At 30.7% G+C, this 21,471-nt stretch overlaps 1 protein-coding gene across 3 annotated transcripts; it reads right to left on the minus strand.

The window, feature by feature from the left end:
• Positions 1 to 4,871: 4,871 nt before the first annotated feature.
• On the minus strand, positions 4,872 to 19,653 carry LOC142318464 (G-protein coupled receptor Mth-like). Of its 3 annotated transcripts, XM_075355053.1 has the most exons (5): positions 19,406 to 19,653; positions 17,919 to 18,012; positions 10,103 to 10,254; positions 6,961 to 7,162; positions 4,872 to 6,392 (listed from the first exon to the last, which is right to left on the minus strand). In XM_075355053.1, the coding sequence occupies exons 1-5, from the start codon at positions 19,608 to 19,610 to the stop codon at positions 6,146 to 6,148; spliced, it is 900 nt and encodes a 299-aa protein (XP_075211168.1). In that variant the 5' UTR covers positions 19,611 to 19,653; the 3' UTR covers positions 4,872 to 6,145. The 3 variants fall into 3 exon arrangements, with proteins under 3 accessions (XP_075211168.1, XP_075211169.1, XP_075211170.1); XM_075355054.1 differs by lacking the exon at positions 17,919 to 18,012 and having other exon boundaries at positions 19,402 to 19,653; XM_075355055.1 differs by lacking the exon at positions 6,961 to 7,162 and having other exon boundaries at positions 6,255 to 6,392.
• Positions 19,654 to 21,471: the final 1,818 nt, after the last annotated feature.

Below are 21,471 nucleotides of genomic sequence, written 5' to 3' on the forward strand. Positions count from 1 at the left end.
CTTCCTAAAATTCCTTGCCCAATTCAGTACGGCCGAAGGGATTTAGTAGAGTAGGAACCTGGTTGGCTAGGGTCCACCTGGACAGTTCGATTGACCGAAGGTTAGTTGATGGAACATATGGTAAACCGTTGCCTAGTGTGGTACTTTGACAGAAACACCCTAATTTAATTGTCACTTAACAATGCGGTTTCCACCAAGGTAGATCGGCTATCGATCATATAGTTGCCCTGGAATCTGTTTTTCAAAACACCTTCCTACTTTGCCAACACCTGGTTGCGGTATTTTTTGATATGCAAAAGGTGTACGACACAGCTTAGAGGAGAGAAATCCTAAATAAACTGCATGAATAGGATACACAAGGAAATCTTTCATTTATCAGGGGTTTCCTCAGCAGTCAGTCCTTCAGAGTTTGAGTTCCAGTAGAAAATAGAATACCTATTCCAGTAGAAAATGAAATACCACAGGGAAGTAACCTAAGCGTTACCTTATTTACAATAGCCATAAATAGTATAAGAAATTATGTGCAAAAACTCGTTTTGTGTTCTATATTTGTTGATAATTTCTCAATTAACATAACATCTAGAACTTTAGCTACTAGCAAGAAGCTCTTCCAAAATAAAATCCCTCTCTGCTACATCTACCCATTCCTTTTATATTTTATATTTTCTTTTAAAATAATAAAACATTGATATTGATCCAGCTCAATATGTTACTTTCCTTTCTGTAGTTGAGATCTGTTGTAAAAGTTCTAGATCTTTATAACTTGTTAGCAGGAGAGCTCTCATGTTTTTGAGAAACATGATATGCCATGTGTATAAACATGGCATATCCTATTTCTGAGTTGAAACTTACATTTTAAATGAGAGCAATTAAAATGCATATTTAATCATATTTGGAAGATTTTAAAATTACTTTAAAAAAAGAAGATTTTGATCTAGCTTTAATGAAAATTGTGAGGTCTTTAATGTAGCGTTGCAGTTTTTGGATCTTGTTCATCTTGTGCCAAGATATTGAAATCTTTAATGATTGGGACTGTAATTTGATCTTGGGTTAAGCTATGAGTGGATGATGCATGTTACAGTCTCAATCTTTAAAGATTTCAATACCATGGCACAAAATGAATAAAAATCAAAAATTGCAATGCTACATTAAAGACCTCACAATTTGTCATAAAAGCTAAATCAAACCCCTTTAATTTCCTTATTTATTTATATTAAAGTGTTTCTTAGATCGGGAGATATGCAGCATTAAAGAAAAAGTGGCCTTTTCTCTTTAAAATGGAATATTTCAGTTCAGAAAAATCATAGAAACATACAAAAAAGAAATTAAAGATAAAGTCTTAAGCTTTTGAACGATTTCAATACAGTTTACTGAAAAAATTTTGTTTCCCCCTTGCACTCTATCAAACACAAAGAAAAACTTACAAAGTTTTTAAATATTTCTTCTCGCTGATTTTTTTTTTTTTTTAATTGATGATTTTGGAAATCTGAAGTATACTGTCAAAAAGTAGAGTATTCAAGCTTTCTTTTTTTTATTCATCTCTCTAAGCCTCTTGGTTGCGAAGTTAAAGTAGTTTGAGTACAATAATTTTTTATCATAAAATATAGGTATCCCTTTCATTTTTTGTACTAGTGTAGTAGGTATTTAATTTTAGTCTGAAATATCAGGAAAACATCATTTTTTTCCTTTTTTTTAATCAGTCATCACCTTCCTAGACCACCTGAACGCCCCCAATTTTCTGTAGTAGGCCTTCTACTGGCCCCCTGAAGACCAACGGTGCCCACAAGGGGGCGTTATCACCCACTTTCAGAACGAATGTTCTAGAAGTAAAAGATCTATAGGTGAAAGTTTAGATTAATATTAAAGTGAAGAATTAGCAGAATCAGTGATCAGAAATATTTTGTCATATTGCTAGATGATAAATCTCTATTCAGTAATCAAATCAGATAGTGTAGGGCAGACATGAAGCAAATGATGAGTAGATGACCTGAAATAAGGTTTTGGAGAAGCCAAGACAATCCTCTCAAGACTAATGGAATAGTTTTCAAGAGGAAAGTATTTGATGTTTAATACACAGCTGTAATATGGGTTTGTAAATTGAACCTGAATAAATATATACCATTTATTTTCTACTCCAATGACAAAAAACATCCAACTAGTCTTGTAGGTTTACACATAGATTTACCCTGGTTTATGTTTTACAGATATCCCAACCTCTATTAAATATTTTAATATATTTTTTATTTATCATTCTTTCATATTACAAAATGTCTGAATTGGGAATAAAAAAGGAGATTGGCTACTCCTTGTTAACAGATCTATCGCTACATATATCTGTCTTATTCTAAATTTACTAAGCACTGAGAACCCACCAATGCAGAACCACTGCATTAAAAAAGAACCTGAACTCGAAAAGATTCTTTTGTTGATGTAATTGTAAAGACATGTGCTGTTACATTTTTATAAAATTTTAAAATATATTTTACTGTTTTGATAAAAATATTAGCTGTAACAATTATTTTCTTAGTGCTTTAGAATTAATTCTGTGATAAGAGTTAAGTTGAAAACAATTTTTGCATAATTTCATTGTTTGTTGTAATGTTACTAAAAATAACATTTTTCATAAATTCTGATTAATTTCAAATCTGTAACCTCAATTTTAAAAAATTCACTTAAAATGACTGCAGAACCTTCAAAGTGCAAATATGATAAATTTTAATATAGTGTTCTAATTTCATTTGGAATTATCGAATAGTTATCAAACAAGTTATGTATATATGACTAACAAAGAACAGTATTGATATATGGATTGCCAGTGCAGTTAAGTGGTATAGTTAAAGAATAAACAGTTTTTGTGCTATTAATTAATACTTCATCACTATAAATATATGAGAAATGTATTACATTATTTCTTCTTTACAGATGTTTTAAGCATTGCTTTAACTTATATTTTGAATAATATTAACCATCAGAGACAGAATAAAGTTTTATTATAATTACTTCATTTAATACAGACACACTTGCCCTCATCATTAGTTACACATGTACATCAAATGTGCTAAAAAACATAAATGATAATAAATTAAGATTATAACATTGTGTGCAGTTAGGTGTATTGTCAAATTTTTAAGACCGCTTTAATCAGAACAGTGTATCTAGTTTTAAATATAATTTTTAATTATACAACTAAATTATACAAGACTACATTGGTTCAAGTTTAGTGACTCTAAATTGAAGTATTTTAAAAATAGTCTTGGAGGGTAATCCAATTAAATAACTTATTTATGGGCAGTTTTATCTTATTTTTTGTCAATTTAAAAGTTGTGTTTCATTACCAAAATAATGTACATGGTAATTTAGTAATACTAAGTCTGAATTGGGGTCAGTTGTGATTATCTAATATTGTCAGTTGGAGGGGCCATGTATTACTAAAAAATCTCTTTGCACTGTAAAGTGATAAAGCTAAGTGTTAATGAAAAAAAAAATGTATATATAGAGAGAGAGTTATAACGCCTTAATTTTGTATCAATTGACAAAAATCTTTTTGTTCTAAATATATGGGGTTAGGTTACATGCATTTTTTTCAGTTTATTCGCCCGAATTTCATTAGATTTTTTTCTTTATTGTTTGGTTGAATTATTTCTCCCAGATATAAAAAAAATTTTTTCTATATTTTTGTTTTAAAGATTTTTATGAAAATTTTTTGTAAGATAAAAATTCATTTTTTTGAATGAAATTTAAAACCTGTTTGCTCTGCATTTTACGTACATTTCATAAAAAAGCTACTTATTGTAATGGATACCATGATTCTACTTCCGGAAAATTTCGACATATCTTCGCGTTTCACATTCCCCCATATCCCAAAACTACTGTCAGCTTAAAAGTTTATATAAAAATTTATACATATATATATTTAACTTAATTGTGGACACGATAACTGCCGTAATTTTGCACCAATCACTTTCAAATTGTTCCTTAAAAATAACTCGTCCCAAATTCTCGGTCGAGTTCGTTTACTGCCGAAATCAGACCATGGAGATGGAAATGGGGAGTTTTTTTCGAAAAAGCAAAATATCGATATAACTTTCTTATTTAGTAAAATATCGAACTCGTTTAAAGTTCCTACTAATCTTCAGATAAGGGCCAAAAACAGATCTAAGTAAAGTCTTTTGATATTACCAACCATTGGCCCAAGGGATGGAAAAAGTGGAGTTTTGTAGTTAGAAAAAAATCATACCTCCCTTAATAGGCACAGCATCGAGTCTATTTAAATTGGTCGTTAGTCCTCAAAAGATTACCTAAAACTTTTGTCTGAAACAATTTTTAATATGACCAACTCTTACGGCAAGGGATGACCAAAATGTTGCTGGAATTATAAGAAGATACGGCTTGTCTGCTAAACATGTGAAAATTTCTTTCATATGCAACTATTGTTGTATTGAGTAAATTTGAAGTTTTTCTTAACTTTAAGGTGGAAATCTTTTTTATCCCCTACTTAGCACCGGTGAAATCTACCTCCGCCAACCGGCGTGCCGAAAGCAATTTTTAAATATTTATTTGAATTTCAGCCTCTTTTTCTTTGTCTGCTAAAATTGTAAGTTCATCCGCCAAATAATTAATATCAATTCTACTAGTGTCTTTTTCTCACTTCTATTTATAAATTTTATTTTATAAAAATTTGAGTTATTTATAGTTTATTAGAAGGATGTCTTTCAATTTTTTTTTTAATAATTTTTAGCATTTGTATATAAATTGTTCTATTTAAAATCGTATCACTTTTCCAACCAATTTGTGTGTTTTGTTTCTAATTAAAGTTAAACATCTCAAATTTTTTAATTTTAATAAATATTATTTACATCACTTTTCTCAGAATTAAATTCTCGACAAATTTAATTAGATATTTTTATTTGTTTATTAGTAAATTAACAAAGTTATTTTAGTACAAACATAAAAAAGTGTATTTTCTGACAAAACATTTTTTGTATTTTACACAGCTTTTCTTACAACCTAAGTGAGATGGAAGTTTGTGACCGCTTTTATTAAATTTCTTACATCAAAAACTATAAGGAATCACCAAATTTACCCTTCTATTTGAACTCCAAAAATTTTAATATGGTTTAATTTTATAGAGGGAGAAGAAAACTGGGCTAAATGTTTCGCCTGCAGTAACTCCCTAACGAACCGTATTTTAACCTACGTTTAAATGAACTTCTTAGTTTTGGTTAAGAATCATTTCCTGGAAATTGCAATGCAATTTGTAATAATTCGATAATATATATATTATTTTTTTTTAATTTACTATGTATATCGTACATGTTTTTAATTGTACATGTATTAATTTCATCATGTATTTTAATTAAAAATTAAGTACATTTATTTTAATTTCTTCGTACTGAAGTGTATGTAATGTACATGCACGATACACTTGTAAAATGTAATTAATTACATTTCAAGTGTTTTTTTTAGATTATTATAAATAAGTTACTTATTGAAAGAAAACTTTACTACAGCTACATATTAAGCAAATGTAATACACAAATATTATTTATAATAACTGTTCTGTTGCATGATTCTTTGCTTTATATCTTTACCTGATACCTTCATACGGATATGAAGGTTGATTGTGTGTGAGAGACTGTCAATAAAAAACAATTATTATTATTTCGGTAATAAAACTGTTAGGATGGTTAAACATCATTTCATATAAAAAAAGAAAATGAAAATACTGTTGTGTGTTAAGCGCCATTCATTATCGGGAAAACAATTACAAAAAATCTAAAAAATAAGTATTAATATTTTAATTAAACTTTTAAAATTTTTTTATAAGAATAATTTAAATTGAGCAAATTAAAATATATTTTTGTTCGATTAACTCTTTGACGTCGGATGTAAGGTTTAGTTCGTTGGTGTTTTGATTAATGTATTTCTGATTGGATAAAGCCTTATTACAATAGTCTGTTATAATTTGGAAACCCTTGCATTAAGTTATACGTAGCACAAGGTAGGCCTATTTAGATATTAATTTAGATTCTTGAAAAATTAAAATTCCGCTTTCTCATTTATCTCATTCACAATTTTTAATTATCAATTAGATAACTGTAAACTGTATAATTAAATAATTATATTATAGTATTACTACTGGTGATCATCGGTGACAGATGTGTTGAGGGGGTGTATTTGTTTCAATACATAATTGGTTAAATACTTTTGATAACATACGGTGATTGCAGATTAGTGAAATGAATATTAATGCACCTTCACTTCGTGGTATTAACTCGATCATTTTTATACTTGTAAAAGATAGATCTATTTTTGATATAACATATATAAGAATCAAATGAACAAGTTTAAGCAATCCAAGAATTAAGAACAGCTTGAAGTATATATAAAATCTGAAACACAAGAACATTGATATATTATTAATGATATTAATGAATTAAAATACGAGTACAATTACTTCATATGTGACATCTGCCTAGCCAATCGAATAAATTAAATATATAACAGAGTTTCTAGTGATTGTTTAATCGTTGGCTTTGATCTTAATCCTATAGACAAATAATAATCTTTCACTTATTGATAAAATTGAAGTAGTGGAGATAATTTTTCTCTGAAATCAAATTCACGATCAGGAATGTACAATATTGAATTTCAATCTCTTTATTTAAGAAAAAAGAGAAAAAGAGGTTTTACATAAATTTAATTGTAATAACCAAAATATTTTCAAATTTATTATATCGGTTTGTCGGTTTTTATATAAAACATGAGATAACATTCAGTATGGAATTATCGATCTATATCATTAATGCCGGATCTTAAAAATATGAAATAAAAATTTCCCAAATATAGAAACAAATATTATTCCGAATTAATACCGGTATTTATCAAAATCATAATGGGTTCCATATTTATGAATACATTTTTACCAAAATAAACCTCCGAAAATGGAATGTTTCTTACCTTTTTTGTGGGAGATTACTGAAACTGCTGTCTTCTGATTGCATTTTCCTTGCTTGCTTTTCATATTTATAAATTAGCCAGGTAATTAAAAAAAATCCAATAACATTTGACAGAATGAATGTTTTAAAAGCAAACACGTTTAATTTAAAAATAAAGATATTAAGATCATCATTTTCTTTTGGAAATAAATGTTCTTCTGAAACTGTAAAAAATTTTAAAAATGAGAAAGATATTTTTTTATTTTCTTTGTTAGAATATAATAATATATTGTCAAATAATATTTCTCTATGACCTATGAATTGAGAAGCTTCAACAGAGCGCTTCTTCTGGTCGCAGGTAAGGAAAGTACCGTTAGTGTGAAGAATAATTGTAAATGAGCAGAGATTAGAATAAGCAGCGGTGAACACTGGATGATAGTGACTGAGGTGAGGAACTGTGTCTAAAGGAGAGGAATAGTGCGACTAAAAAATATCTCAGATAAGGAAGAATACGAAATACTGTGTCAAGAAGGGTATCAGCCCCGTAAACTGTTTGCCAATAAGCCGGTATACGAGTTCGGGTACAGGAATTCGCATATTTTTAAAAAGGAAACACTATACGGTGATTCTTATATAACATGACGGTATCTGCGGAAATGCCAGAAAAAGGTGTTATTTGTAAAACTTAATAGCAGGACTTTCAATAGTTATTGAGAGGTGACCGCGGTGATTTCGATGATTGTTCCTCCTGTATGAATATTGTTCCTACATCACATTTGATTCTGTTTAGCATATGAGTAGGCATATTACACGCCTGTAATAAGGGAAAATTACGGTTGTATTTTCCGAGGAATCTCTTTTTCATTATCCTTTATCTTCTTATTCAATTTGATGATGTCCTAACCTGTAAAATATTCCGAAGTTAAAGTTGCCCTCTATCGGTTCCCCGGGTGAGGCTACACAAGACGTGGAAGCAAAAAATACGAGAATCATGATATTCTTTAAGTTGGAACACAGCACCTCAAAAGTTAAATGAGAGTGGTCGATAAGACAATTTGTAATGAAAAGTTTTTAAGTTAAAATTATGAACGGTGCATAGAAAAGCACTAATTTTTGGCAGGAAATCATAAAATAATTAATGGAGAATCAGAAAATAGTAGAAATGGCGGAATAGGTTTATTAACGATTAAGATATAGGAGTAACAATAATGTTAAGAGAAATTATATTACAACAGCCACAGTGAAAGAATTATCTAGTCGGGATAGAGTTAAGAGCGAGGATTGAGAGGCAAATCGGTTCGAACATTCTCTAGAAGGGCTATCGGGGGACAGGGAAATTCTTCTTAAGTGCAAGCAGTTTTTATATAAGAAAATTCAACATAACAGCTAGAATTGAGCTTGGTATTATTCTGGGAGTGAAAATTCCAGATCCAAATAATTTTAATATTTCTGTTTGACTATTTCTGCTTGTAATTTCTAAAAAGTTTTGAGCTGTTGTTGAGAAAAGTCTTTGTTATTTATTTCCCCTATAAGAAGATTGTTATTTGTTTCTATAGTCTTTTTTATGCATGTATGGTCTGTATTGTCATTGAAAAAAATAAGTTCGCGCTTATGTCTTTTTTGTACATTTTTTTAGAACGAATATTTTGTCACAAATCTGATTTTTTTTCTATTTCAATGCATGCATCTAAATTCTTTTGCATCCACTGATATATAAAATTGTCACATGACATCAACAAATGCTTACGATGCCACAATATTTACGATTGTGGATTCTTTGCTATGACCTTTATGACGTCTATATTTGTAAAATCCGGATGAGGAAAGTTAAATTATTATTATTTATTGTAAAAATATTTTTACAATCAAAGGTTAATAATTATTAATAAATCGATATATTTAAATTTAAAAAAAATATAAATGTATATGAAGTCGGATTCGAATCGACGTGCCTTCCTCTTGTAATATCCAAATATTTCATTAATTAATCTTCTATTTGGTTATAACTCTGGAACTAATGAAAATAAGTACCACTTGTGCTATATCGTTGAAAAGCTCTCAACGAGTGCTTTGCAGTTAAGAAAAAGTCCAAAATCCAAATTTATTTAGAGGTCTGACTGTATACACATTTTTGGCCCAGTCGATTTCATTTAAAAGGGGAGGTGCACAACTAGATGTTATAATAGTCCTAAATTCAAAATTTTAACATTCTACGCCCAATCGTTTTTGAGTTATGCAAAATACGTACGTACCTACAGACGTCACGCAGAAACTCGCCAAAATGGATTCAGGGATGGTCAAAATGGATATTTCCGTTGAAATCTGAAAACCAAAATTTTTCGCGAATACAATACTTCCTTTACTTCGTATAATGAACAAAAAACCGGATGTTCATTATATTATTACGGAACTTGGCCCCTCTAAGCCTCTTCAGTGGTTCTAAGCTTCAAGTCACATCTTTAAAAAAAGGTACGATAAGATTATTACAGGTGTTAGAGAAGTCGTAACAATAATTATTCCAAGAATTTCTCTCATTCCATGGAAAATTTCCAAGGAGATTTTGGAAAGGATTTGCTAAATTCCTTGTAATTTTGCAATTTCCACTAAATCAGCATTCGCTATAACAATAAATAAATCTCTGAGTAAATACTTAAATCTGTGGAGGTAAATTTGCTAAATGATGTTTTTTCTCTTGGGTATGTAGCGTTATTAAGAACAATAACCTATCAAGCCTTTATGTTCATCGCTTTAAACTTCAAACCAGGAATGTGGTTTACAGAGGGATTTTATGATGGCGTAAAAATCTAGTTATCGATTAATAAATTTGTTAGGGCCGACCAAATCAGTGTATCACTTAAGCTAATATAGGAAAATTCTATTTATGTAACAGTATTCTCTGACTAGTTGTCCAGAATGTTACAAGTTTATTTAAAACCATAAAAATGAAATTTGTTGAGTGATGGACCAGCAGATATGGTCCAAGTTTACATCTTCTTGCCTTTAATCCGACCCGGCTTAAAGGTAAGATTAAGATATTTTCAATCATTAAATTTTCTTCTTCCTGCCATATAAACATACACACGAAAGATTGTATACTTTTAATAAAATACCATTTAATAACATAAGCTTTATTTCATAAATGAAAAATATTATTTTTTATTTACCAGAAGGTTCTGTAAATAACTCGTTAAGTAATCTTCCGATTAGCTGTGTTGAACCGATGACTATAATTGGCATTCCCCATGCATAGAATTTGTACTTCTTGAATCTTTTCTCCTTTTCTAGTTCTGATGTATTTTCAGATTCCAGTAAAAATCTAAAAAACAAATATAAATAAAAAATCTGATGTGGACACCTTGTACGTCTATTAAATTATATACACATTTCTTTGAAAAGAAAAGTGCATACAATTTTATTTCATTAATAACTTCTGATATTTTTTCATACTTTTTTTTATTGTTATTATTAATTACTAATAAATAAGAAAACGGTGTTATAGAGAAAGAAGAGGAAGTTGAGGAGGATGAAATGGGAGAAACAATACTGAGATCTGAATTTAAGAGAGCATTAAAAGATTTAAATGGCAGAAAGGCTCCTGGAATAGACGGAATACCTGTAGAATTACTACGCAGTGCAGGTCAGGAAGCGATTGATAGATTATACAAACTAGTGTGTAATATTTATGAAAAAGGGGAATTTCCGTCAGACTTCAAAAAGAGTGTTATAGTCATGATACCAAAGAAAGCAGGGGCAGATAAATGTGAAGAATACAGAACAATTAGTTTAACTAGTCATGCATCAAAAATGTTAACTGGAATTCTATTCAGAAGAATTGAGAGGAGAGTGGAAGAAGTGTTAGGAGAAGACCAATTTGGTTTCAGGAAAAGTATAGGGACAAGGGAAGCAATTTTAGGCCTCAGATTAATATTAGAAGGAAGATTAAAGAAAAACAAACCAATATACTTGGCGTTTATAGACCTATAAAAGGCATTCGATAACGTAGACTGGAATAAAATGTTAAGCATTTTAAAAAAATTAGGGTTCAAATACAGAGATAGAAGAACAATTGCTAACATGTACAGGAACCAAACAGCAACAGTAACAATTGAAGAACATAAGAAAGAAGCCGTAATAAGAAAGGGAGTCTGACAAGGATGTTCCCTATCTCCATTACTTTTTAATCTTTACATGGAACTAGCAATTAATGATGTTAAAGAACAATTTAGATTCGGAGTAACAGTACAAGGTGAAAAGATAAAGATGCTACGATTTGCTGATGATATAGTAATTCTAGCCGAGAGTAAAAAGGATTTAGAAGAAACAATGAACGGCATAGATGAAGTCCTACGCAAGAACTATCGCATGAAAATAAACAAGAACAAAACAAAAGTAATGAAATGTAGTAGAAATAACAAAGATGGACCACTGAATGTGAAAATAGATGGAGAAAAGATTATGGAGGTAGAAGAATTTTGTTATTTGGGAAGTAGAATTACTAAAGATGGACGAAGCAGGAGCGATATAAAATGCCGAATAGCACAAGCTAAACGAGCCTTCAGTAAGAAATATATTTTGTTTACATCAAAAATTAATTTAAATGACAGGAAAAGATTTTTGAAAGTGTATGTTTGGAGTGTCGCTTTATATGGAAGTGAAACTTGGACGATCGGAGTATCTGAGAAAAAAAGATTAGAAGCTTTTGAAATGTGGTGCTATAGGAGAATGTTAAAAATCAGATGGGTAGATAAAGTGACAAATGAAGAGGTATTGCGGCAAACAGATGAAGAAAGAAACATTTGGAAAAATATAGTTAAAAGAAGAGACAGACTTATAGGCCACATACTAAGGCATCCTGGAATAGTCGCTTTAACATTGGAAGGACCGGTAGAAGGGAAAAATTGTGAGGCAGGCCACGTTTGGAATATGTAAAACAAATTGTTAGGGATGTAGGATGTAGAGGGTATACTGAAATGAAACGACTAGCACTAGATGGGGAATCTTGGAGAGCTGCATCAAACTAGTCAAATGATTGAAGACAAAAAAGAAATTAATAAAGCAATATATTTAAATTATAAAAAAGATAAAAATAGAAATAAATTTTCATTCGAACCGATGTGTCTTTCTGTTATAAGATCCAAATATTTTCTTAATTAAAATTTAATTTGGCTATAACTCTGTAACCGATGAAAATAAGTACCACTTATGAAATATCGTTGAAAAGCTCTCAATGAGGGCGTATTCCTGCAGTTAAGGAAAAGTTCAAACCAAATTTCTTTGGATTTTGGACTAGATGTTACAACAGTCCTAAATCCAAAATTTCAACATCCTACCGCTAATCGTTTTTGAGTTATGCAAGATACATACGTACGTACAGATGTCACGTCGGAACTAGTCAAAATGCATTCAGGGATGGTCAAAATGGATATTTCCGTTGAAATCTAAAAACCGAAATTTTTCACGATCGCTATACTTCCTTCCTTTACTTCGTACAAGGAAGTAATAATTTTATTTATCAGTTACTATATGAATAAATGGATTATAAATGAAATTATCCGTAGCATTTTCATACTCACGGCATTTGGAAGTAAAAATGCAAAAAACTGATTACGTTTTTGAAAAAAAAATCAAAACATCATGTTAACTTAATTCAAAATTTAAAAATAATAAATAAATAAAACATTCTGAAAGAGGTCCGGTCATTCAGCTGAAGGTAGAGCTGCTGTATTCAGTTATAAGCAAGAAAATATTAGTAACTTCTCCCGAGAGCAGTATATTAATATCGATTATTTCTCTTTGATAGAAACTTACTTTCAAATACCTAAACATTACATCAGTCAAATTTAACCGATTAGTTTCCTGCAAACAGACTGGATTAATTATCATCACGTTTACTAAGACCATGTGAAATCACACGTGAGTTTGATTTTTAAATTCATCTACCAAAAGGCCTGAAATATCTTCCGTACGGGGTTTTTTATTCGTCGATAAATAAAGTGATATAATCAAAGGTATATACAAAGATATACAATAGGTTTCAATAAACCCAACTTCAACGATAACAAGTGTTACATTTTTGACACCCTCATATGAATGAAACTTAACGGAATGATATAAACCTAATTCATTTTAAAACGCGAATTTGTACAATACGAACAAAAGGATATTCTCGAAGTCCAGGAAATCCTTTGTTCATTAAATAACAACCATCGTTCTATTTATAAATATTTATTTTTACAATAAAGGAATTAAAAAAAAAATGAAACATAAATTTATGACGTACTGGTTATTCGAAGATGAGACTTTGCAAAAGTTATTTGGTTCAGTAACTAAGACTAATTATCACTTACAGATAAAAACTTAATAGGTTACGATAACGTCGCAAACATGAGAGAAAAAAGGAATGGATTCCAAAAAAAATAAAAAATAAATTTAAATCGTATAGCTTTTTTTGTACCCTGCTCAGTTTACAGCCTTAATTTAATTGTAAATGATTCTGCAAACAATTTCTTTAGAAAACCGTAAATTTTTTTGATCTTGTTATATATGTTTTTCTCATCATCCAATTATAAATGGAACATTTTAAGAAAAAAAATTGTCAAAATTCATTTTAAAATCTTTATCAAAAACGCGTTGGAAAAGTCGGATAGAGGCCACAGTTCCTCTTAAAACCCAAATTGATGAAATATAAGATACGTTGATAGAAATAAATGAAGACGAAACGAGGGTCATGAATACCAGAACTGTGGCGAACGCACTTGGTACAAAAATAAAGTCATTTAAATTTATACGTTAAATAGTTTTAAGGCACAATATATTAAATCTAATCAGTGCAGTAAGTAAATTGTTACATAAACCTGAACCATCCAGTCTGCATTGGAAGCGGTAGAACAATTTCGAAAATTTATTTTATAGACTTAAGATCTGATGAAAATTTCACTAGTATTCTTCTGTCATTGATGAAGACACAGAATTACCTAAAACTGATGAATCTAGGATTTGAAAGACAAAACGTATGTTTGATTACATACATGTTGATTAAAGTATCCCAGACACTGAAAACAATTAAAGAAATTCCTTTTTCTTTTCCATAGATGATACATCAATAAACGCATTACAGGGTAGATTTGAGTTACTTAAAAGAACATACGGATACTTTTCAAATTTTATGCAATACTGGCAGCATAAAAAAAAAAAAAAACAACGAAGAATTACGAAAACATTGTACATATTTTCAATCAACGCTGATAAACAATTAGATATAAGTGTAAATGAGCTTTTTGAAGAATTAAGAACAAGAAATTTATTTAAAACCCGAGATGAGTCCCACTGAGGTGTTGGAATATATGTACGAAAATAATTTATTTTCAACTTGTTCGAATCTCATAATTGTTCTACGCATCTTTTTTTAACTATTTTTGTGTCAGTTGCTAACGGCGAATGTTCGTTTTTAAAATTTAAATAAATAAAATACTTTTAGGATCAGTTTTGTCACAAGAAAGACTATCTGCACTAGTGATGATCTCAATCGAACATCAGATAAGTGAATCACTTGATTTAGAGTGACTTATAATTTTGTTTCGCTTAAAGCAGAAAGAGAATGTATTAAACTAAGTTGTTTTAGGTAGATTTCATAAGAAAGCTACCTATTGTAATAGGTACCATGATTCGACTTCCGGAAAATTTCACATATCTTCGCGTTTCACAACCCCCAGACCCTAAAACCACCGTCAGCTCAAAAGTTTACATATATAAATATATATTTCAGTTTCTTGTGGACACGATAACTGCCGTAATTTTGTGCCAATCACTTTAAAATTGTTCTTTAAAAATAACTAGTCCCAAAATCTCGATTGAGTTCATTAACAGCCAAAATCGGACCATGGGGCTGGAAATGGAGGGGCTTTTTCGAAAAAAAAACAAAATATCGCTATAACTTTCTTAATAAGTAAAATATCGAATTCGTTTAAACTTCCTACTATTTTTTTATATAATGATCTAAAATTTATGTAAGTAAAAGTTTTTGATATCATCAACCATTGGTTCAGGTGATAGAAAAAATGGGGTTTGAAAGACTAAAAAAATCATACCTCCTTTAATAGGCACCGTATCGAATCGGTTTAAAGTGGTCGTTAGTCCTCTAAACATTACCTAAAACGTTTTTTTGAAACAATTTTTTATATGACCAACCCTTACGGCAAGGGATGAGCAAAATGTTGCTGGAATTATAAGAAGATAAGGCTTGTCGTATGCTAAACATGTGAAACATTTTTTTCACATGCAACCGTTGTCGTTTTGAGTAAATTTGAAGTTTTTCTTAGCTTTCAGATGGAAATCTTTTTTTATCCCCTACTTAGCATTGGTAAAATCTACCTTCGCCTTCCGGCGTGCCGAAAGGATTTTTTTTTATTAAATAAACGTATTTAATATTAAGTTAATTGTTTTCTTCTATTAATCCTTATAGTTAAAATATGTTTTATAAAATTTTTGTTTTCAGTATCTATAAATTTTCAAAAAAAAAAAATACAAGTATTTTTAAATATTTAGAATATTTATAAGTTATGAAAAATTGTGATAAACCGTAGCATCTATATACATATAAATATTATGTATGAGGAATATCGTAGTATTAGGTAAGCATAAATTTCAAAATTTTGTTACGAGATTAAATTTATATTTATTTTTGCTTAGTTGTTAGAAAAAAGTTTTCAATTTTTAAAAAACAATTTCTTTTTTAATAGGGGTGGGATTTTTTATTTTTGCACGCAGGCGGCCGCAATCCTCGCGGTGGCCCTGCGTAAAAGTGTAAATAAAAGTATAAACAAAGTGTAAATAATTCAAATTGATATCACAATTATTATAACGACTACCCTAACTTAAATCCGAATTCGGGTCGACTAAATTCTCTGTGTAAAAACGAATAAAAAAAAATAACTAAAATTTTAACTAAAAATTTTTTAGACTAAAAAAATAACAAACTTTCTTAATCGTTTGATAATATTATAAAACAGTTTCAATAATGACTTAGATATAAGTATGAACTTTTTAATTAATAGGTATAATGGAGGTGACAATTTAAAAAAATTTAAACAAACAAGGACATGAATTGTTTTATTCTGTAATCAACAAATCGGTGGATTTATTATCCTTTGAGGCACACATATCCGTATATGATTATTATGATCCTTTACAGAGTTGAAAAAAAAAATTTAAAACGCATAATATCTTAAATAAATTGGATAAGATATGTAAATTATACGCTGTCGCGTATTTGCAATAAAACCAGAGCTGCTGCAGATGAAGATTTTACGGAACTGATTTAGGAGCTTGTTATAGATCGTACATGTAATATTCGGCCTTCCCGGAAAAGCAACCGCTTAAGCTGTGGAAAAGTTATGAAGGTAAATATTTAGTTCGAAGAGAGATGAGACTTTTAAAACGGGACCATAACATCTTAAAAAAAATAGTGACAAAAAAGAAAAAGAAAAAAGAAGAAACGCATCGAAAAAATAGTCTTTAAGTCTGTATCGTCACATCCGCTATTCGACAATGAGTTGATTGAGCAAGGTAAACAATTTTTAATTCGCTAATTTATAATTGTTTATATGAGCAATGCATTTCCCGTTATACTGCGGAAAAATGAAAAAAAAAATGGTAAGATTTTTTTATACGCATTGAAAAGACTCTACACGTTCTAGGTGTATTATAACAAGATCGGTAAAAATATTATTACGATAGCATCAGTAACAAGCAATCATCCCACCGTTCAAGATGATGTAACAAAAAACATGGCATAAGAATTCCTACCGGTTGTTTTAACCCTGACGATAACTACATTAAATTAGAACCTCGAAAACAATACATATCAATTAAAGTTATAATAACATACTGCTGATCGGGTTGGGAAACCCTGTATGGATAGATTTTACAAAAGATATCGCTGTGTACGTCTTCTGCATTTTAATATAACATTTTATTATGATGTAACTTACTTCAAAATATATTGCAAATACTGACCGCTTAAACACAAAGTAAATTGGATTATCATAGAAGACAGTTATAGGAAATGTTAATCAGATAAAACAATATATTTGTTTCATTTGGTATGAACCTGATATTAGGTTTAAAGAATTGCCTGATAATCAAAAATCGATGAAATAGATATGACTGTTTGAAATAGATGTAGTAAAAAAGATAATTGTTGGATCTGAGAGGGAAATATGTCGATTTTGTGATAGATTTGAAGCGAATAAAGTTATTTCAGAAAATTATTACAATCCTTTCTTATGTTTTATACAGAGTGCTTAAAAAAACCGTTTCAAGAATTCAGGGGTGAGCCCCTAAATTGAAATAAAAAAAAATTTCCATCAACATATGTCCGGAAACACTGGGTTTACCGGCAATCCGCCATTTTGTATTTTTAACATAATAATGTATTATTCAGAAACGATTAATCGTATCGAGGTAAAATTTCGTATACAGTTAGGGTACCTAGAGGTTTATTTGTATAAAAATAATGAACCTGATCTCTCGATTCATTTCAAAATGGCAGGCATGTAAACTTTTTAATATCTTTGTCACCGCTGGTTTATTTAAATGTTATTGTTTAACTTCTTATGAAAAAGAAAATGACATCTTATTTATTCAAATCCGTTCGTAAATAATAAAGTTATGGTAAAATTCTTGAAGCGAGTCCCTTAGACGTGTCTCTTCCAATTAATGATTTAATAAAATTAACTGCAAAATAAAAGGTATATTCTATTGTAATTCAACTTTCACATTCTTTATCGCGTGGTGTGATAATGTATAACTTATTAATATATACTGTATTATTATGGGTAATTTAATCGATTGCATCAGACAGCATTTCTTAAATTTTTTTCTTTAAACTACAATAAAAGCCAAAGATAATTAACTGTAAAAAATCGATAAAATAATTTCATAATAGCTTTTGTTTATATTACGTAATTAATCTAAATTTACCTGAAATTCCACCAGATGTCATAGCAGAGCACATTATTCCAGAAAATATTAGACAAGGCACCATAATGAAATATTATTTTTATAACAGCCGGCCCTAAAAATGATTTCTGATGTTACTTTACAGTCAAAAATATATATATACATTTTATAAAACATTTCCACGTACGAAATAACACTTAAATTAATATTTAGCCTTATTTAGCGTGAATATGTGGCGTCCGTTAGCATCCACAGGAGCTCAAAAGTCTGAAAGCGGCTTTGACGTGGATGCGAAAAAAATTCTTGAAGTTTAACTGAAATTTCTTGATTAAATACAATCTTATCTAAAATAAATAGTAGTGCATTCTGTAAAATACGCTTATATTTCTTTTTAGGTCGTTTGAGGGTCAACTAATTCGAGCGTATGAAAGATTAGTTTAAAGTTAAATACTCATTTAACTTTGAATTTAAATGATCATTCGATTAGAACTAGGGATTTAACAAAGTACATCTTTTAAACAGTGGAGTTTATTGTAAAAGTACCAGAAGATCAATTTTATTTCCCTATCTTACGTGTTATGAAATTAATTTAACTAATATCAGAGAACGAATTACTAGCATATACAGATTTCTATCATTACAGTTGAACTTTTTCAACCGTAATTAACTTTACGTACAATAAATTTTAAAAATAGGTCCCACTGTTTCAACACATTTGGCTGGCTGCTTTAAGATTGCGTGTTTCTTTTCCAATCGAATCGACCGAATTCGACTATTTCAAATATGTATGTTGTATTTATTAAAAATATGCTCTTTTTGTTATTTACTTCTAGAATAATATCAAAACACTAAAGTACCGAAAAGTTTATTTGTTATAATACTAGTGAACTTATTCTCGAGAAATTAAAATCTAGTTCCACAATCGATGTATTGTCCATATCACTAATTGCTTGTAAGTAAAAAAATTAAAACTTAATGTGTATTTTTATAATTTTGTTTTTAAATAAAACTTGAATCTCTTAAAGTTGTATTCATTTAGATCGACAATATTTACATTAGTTTTTTCAAAGTTTAATTTTCTACTAATTTTTATCGGTTTATCGGCAATTTAAAACATCTAAACAATTGTGGTTTTTTTCAATTATTTGAAATTTATAACAATTTCTAAATAATCTCTGAAGACCGGAAATAAAATTGTTAGTTAATTTTTTAGTCCCACATTTTTAGTAATAAAAAATAATACAAAGCTACAAATTTTCCTCTATATTTTTCAAACCAGTGAAACAGAACAAAATTCTATTTCATTTTGATTAACCCTGCTCAAAAACTAAACATTTCCGTGACTTGTATTCACATGAACGTTTTGTTTAAATTTTTGACACTTGGTTACGAGCTCCAGTTTTCTATTAAAAAATCTAGAGTTATTGTGTTTGTATAAATATAAATAGATGTGGAATGAAATATATTGTATTTATTTATCGACTTAAAATGTCATTATACTTACGTACAGGTTATATTAAAGTCAGAAATATACTCAATATCAAGTAGAATGAAACACATATCCATTGAACAACCGCTAATGATATTTCTCTTTAAGCATTTTCCAGGTAAGTTATTTAAATCCGGTACTATACAATAAACAAATAAAGTGACTACACGAAATAGCAGAGAGTTAAACGAAATGATTATCGATAATAAACGGATCGGATCCATTTTCCTTATCAAAGAAACGCCTATTATAGAATGCTCGAAAAAAAAAGTGATATTAATCTATTAAATTCATACTGCTTCCGTATCATTTTGCATGAGTAGTTCTAATTTCCTGTTAAAAAGATAAACGTAATTAACGATATTTTTCTTCATATTTTCCTGGATATTGTGGTATTATTTAATAATGATGATATTTTTGATTTCAAAAATATTACGTGTTATTAGGATATCAGATTAATTATAATAATAAAATCATCCATCATTATTATTGTGTTATTGAACTGTTTTCCTAACCGCACAATTCTTTCCTATTTGATGGAATTAGTTTCTACAAATTTAAGTGTAATTATATCTATGTATAGCATTTTATTTCAAAATGAATTAAAAACTGACTTAAACTATTTTTTATTATTTTTCTTTTAATATGAAAAGAGGGTGCCACAGGGGTCGGTCCTTGGACCGATCCTTTGAAACGTGGCTTATAATGGAGTATTTCAAGTTGTTCTCTCACAAACGGTTACATTATTTGACTATGCAGCTGATATAGCGTTGCTAGTGGAGGCGGCAACAAGGCATGAGGCTGCAGGCAAAATAACTCAGTCGTATACAAGGATTAGTGAGTGGATGGCTGGGGTAGGACTGGAGTTGGCTCTTGAAATGACGGAGATCTCTGCGACCAGGAGGAGGCCAACTTTACGTCTGATCCTTTATAGGAGAGAAATTGTGTTTCAGGTGGCCATGAAATACTTGGAAATCTGGGTTGACTCCAAACTAAGATTTAGTACTCACGTACTCCGAGCTTGTGAGAAGACGGAGAAAACGAGGAGGCTTATTTCTAGCCTACTCCCGAATACAAGAGGGCCCTCCCAACGTAGGAGGCAATTGCTTACTGGTGTGGTCTATTCAGCCCTGCTATATGGCGCTGAGTTGTGGGCGAGCGTTGTTATATTTGCCAAGTACAGGGGTAAATTGGAATCCATCCATAGGAGGTGTTGCATCAGAGTAGCGGCCGTCTATAGGACGGTGTCAAGGGAGGCGGTTGAGGTGATTTTGGATTACCGCCTGTAGACTTGATGATAATACGGCATAGCAGAACTAGGGAACTGAGAACACTTCCATTAGAGGAAAGGAAGCGTTCTGCTGAAGAACTAGTAGAAGAGATCGCACAAACATGGCAGGAGCGGTGGGACCGAGCCACGAAGGGTAGGTGGACCCAACGCCTTATTGGTGACATCAGGGGGTGATGCCAAGGACCCATGACACGCTGGGTTTTGAGTTAACGCAATTCCTGGCGGGTCATGGGGGGGGTTCAGGTCTTATTTGTATAGATTTGGGTTCGATCGATCTGAAAATTATCCGGAGTGCGAGGTGGAAGAGACCCCCCATCATGTTTTCTTTTTGTGTCCGCGATTCGCCATAGAGCGTAGAGAGATGCTCGGCAACCTGAGACGTGAGCACATGTTATGCCCTGAACATACCCTACGAGTCCTATTACAAGGTGAGGCATAGTAGAAAGATTCGTCAGGACGGTCATGAGGAAGCTCCAAATATATTAGTAGTCCGGTAGAGGAGAATGACGCCGGAGGGCGCGGGGGCAGACAGGTCCTCGGGTGAGTGCCTAGGGATCCCCCCGTATGTGTGGGGATTGCCTGGGTGCGATGAGGCCAGGGACACTCTGCACGTGCGTCTGATGGTGGCTATACTGGTAAGCGGTGTGACTATTTAAGATTTCTATCTTCACCGCTGTGTGGGTGTTGTGAATGTTAGTAGCTTGTCCTGTTTTCTGCAGGTTCTTGTCGGTGTATGTATTTGGCGTGCTGTATGTGTTGCTTCCAGTAGTGTTGTGTGACATTCTTGAATTGTG

The sequence above is a fragment of the Lycorma delicatula genome, chromosome 1 (genome assembly GCF_047948215.1).
Source record: "Lycorma delicatula isolate Av1 chromosome 1, ASM4794821v1, whole genome shotgun sequence".
Classification (NCBI taxonomy): domain Eukaryota; kingdom Metazoa; phylum Arthropoda; class Insecta; order Hemiptera; family Fulgoridae; genus Lycorma; species Lycorma delicatula.

Coding starts and splice junctions, on each gene's coding strand:
- LOC142318464 (XM_075355053.1), bottom strand. CDS start 19,610: ATGGATCCGATCCGTTTATTATCGATAATCATTTCGTTTAACTCTCTG. Junction 7,163..10,102: donor GTTATTTACAGAACCTTCTG/GTAAATAAAAAA, acceptor AATTTTTTACAG/TTTCAGAAGAACATTTATTT. Junction 6,393..6,960: donor AGTAATCTCCCACAAAAAAG/GTAAGAAACATT, acceptor CTTGTGTTTCAG/ATTTTATATATACTTCAAGC.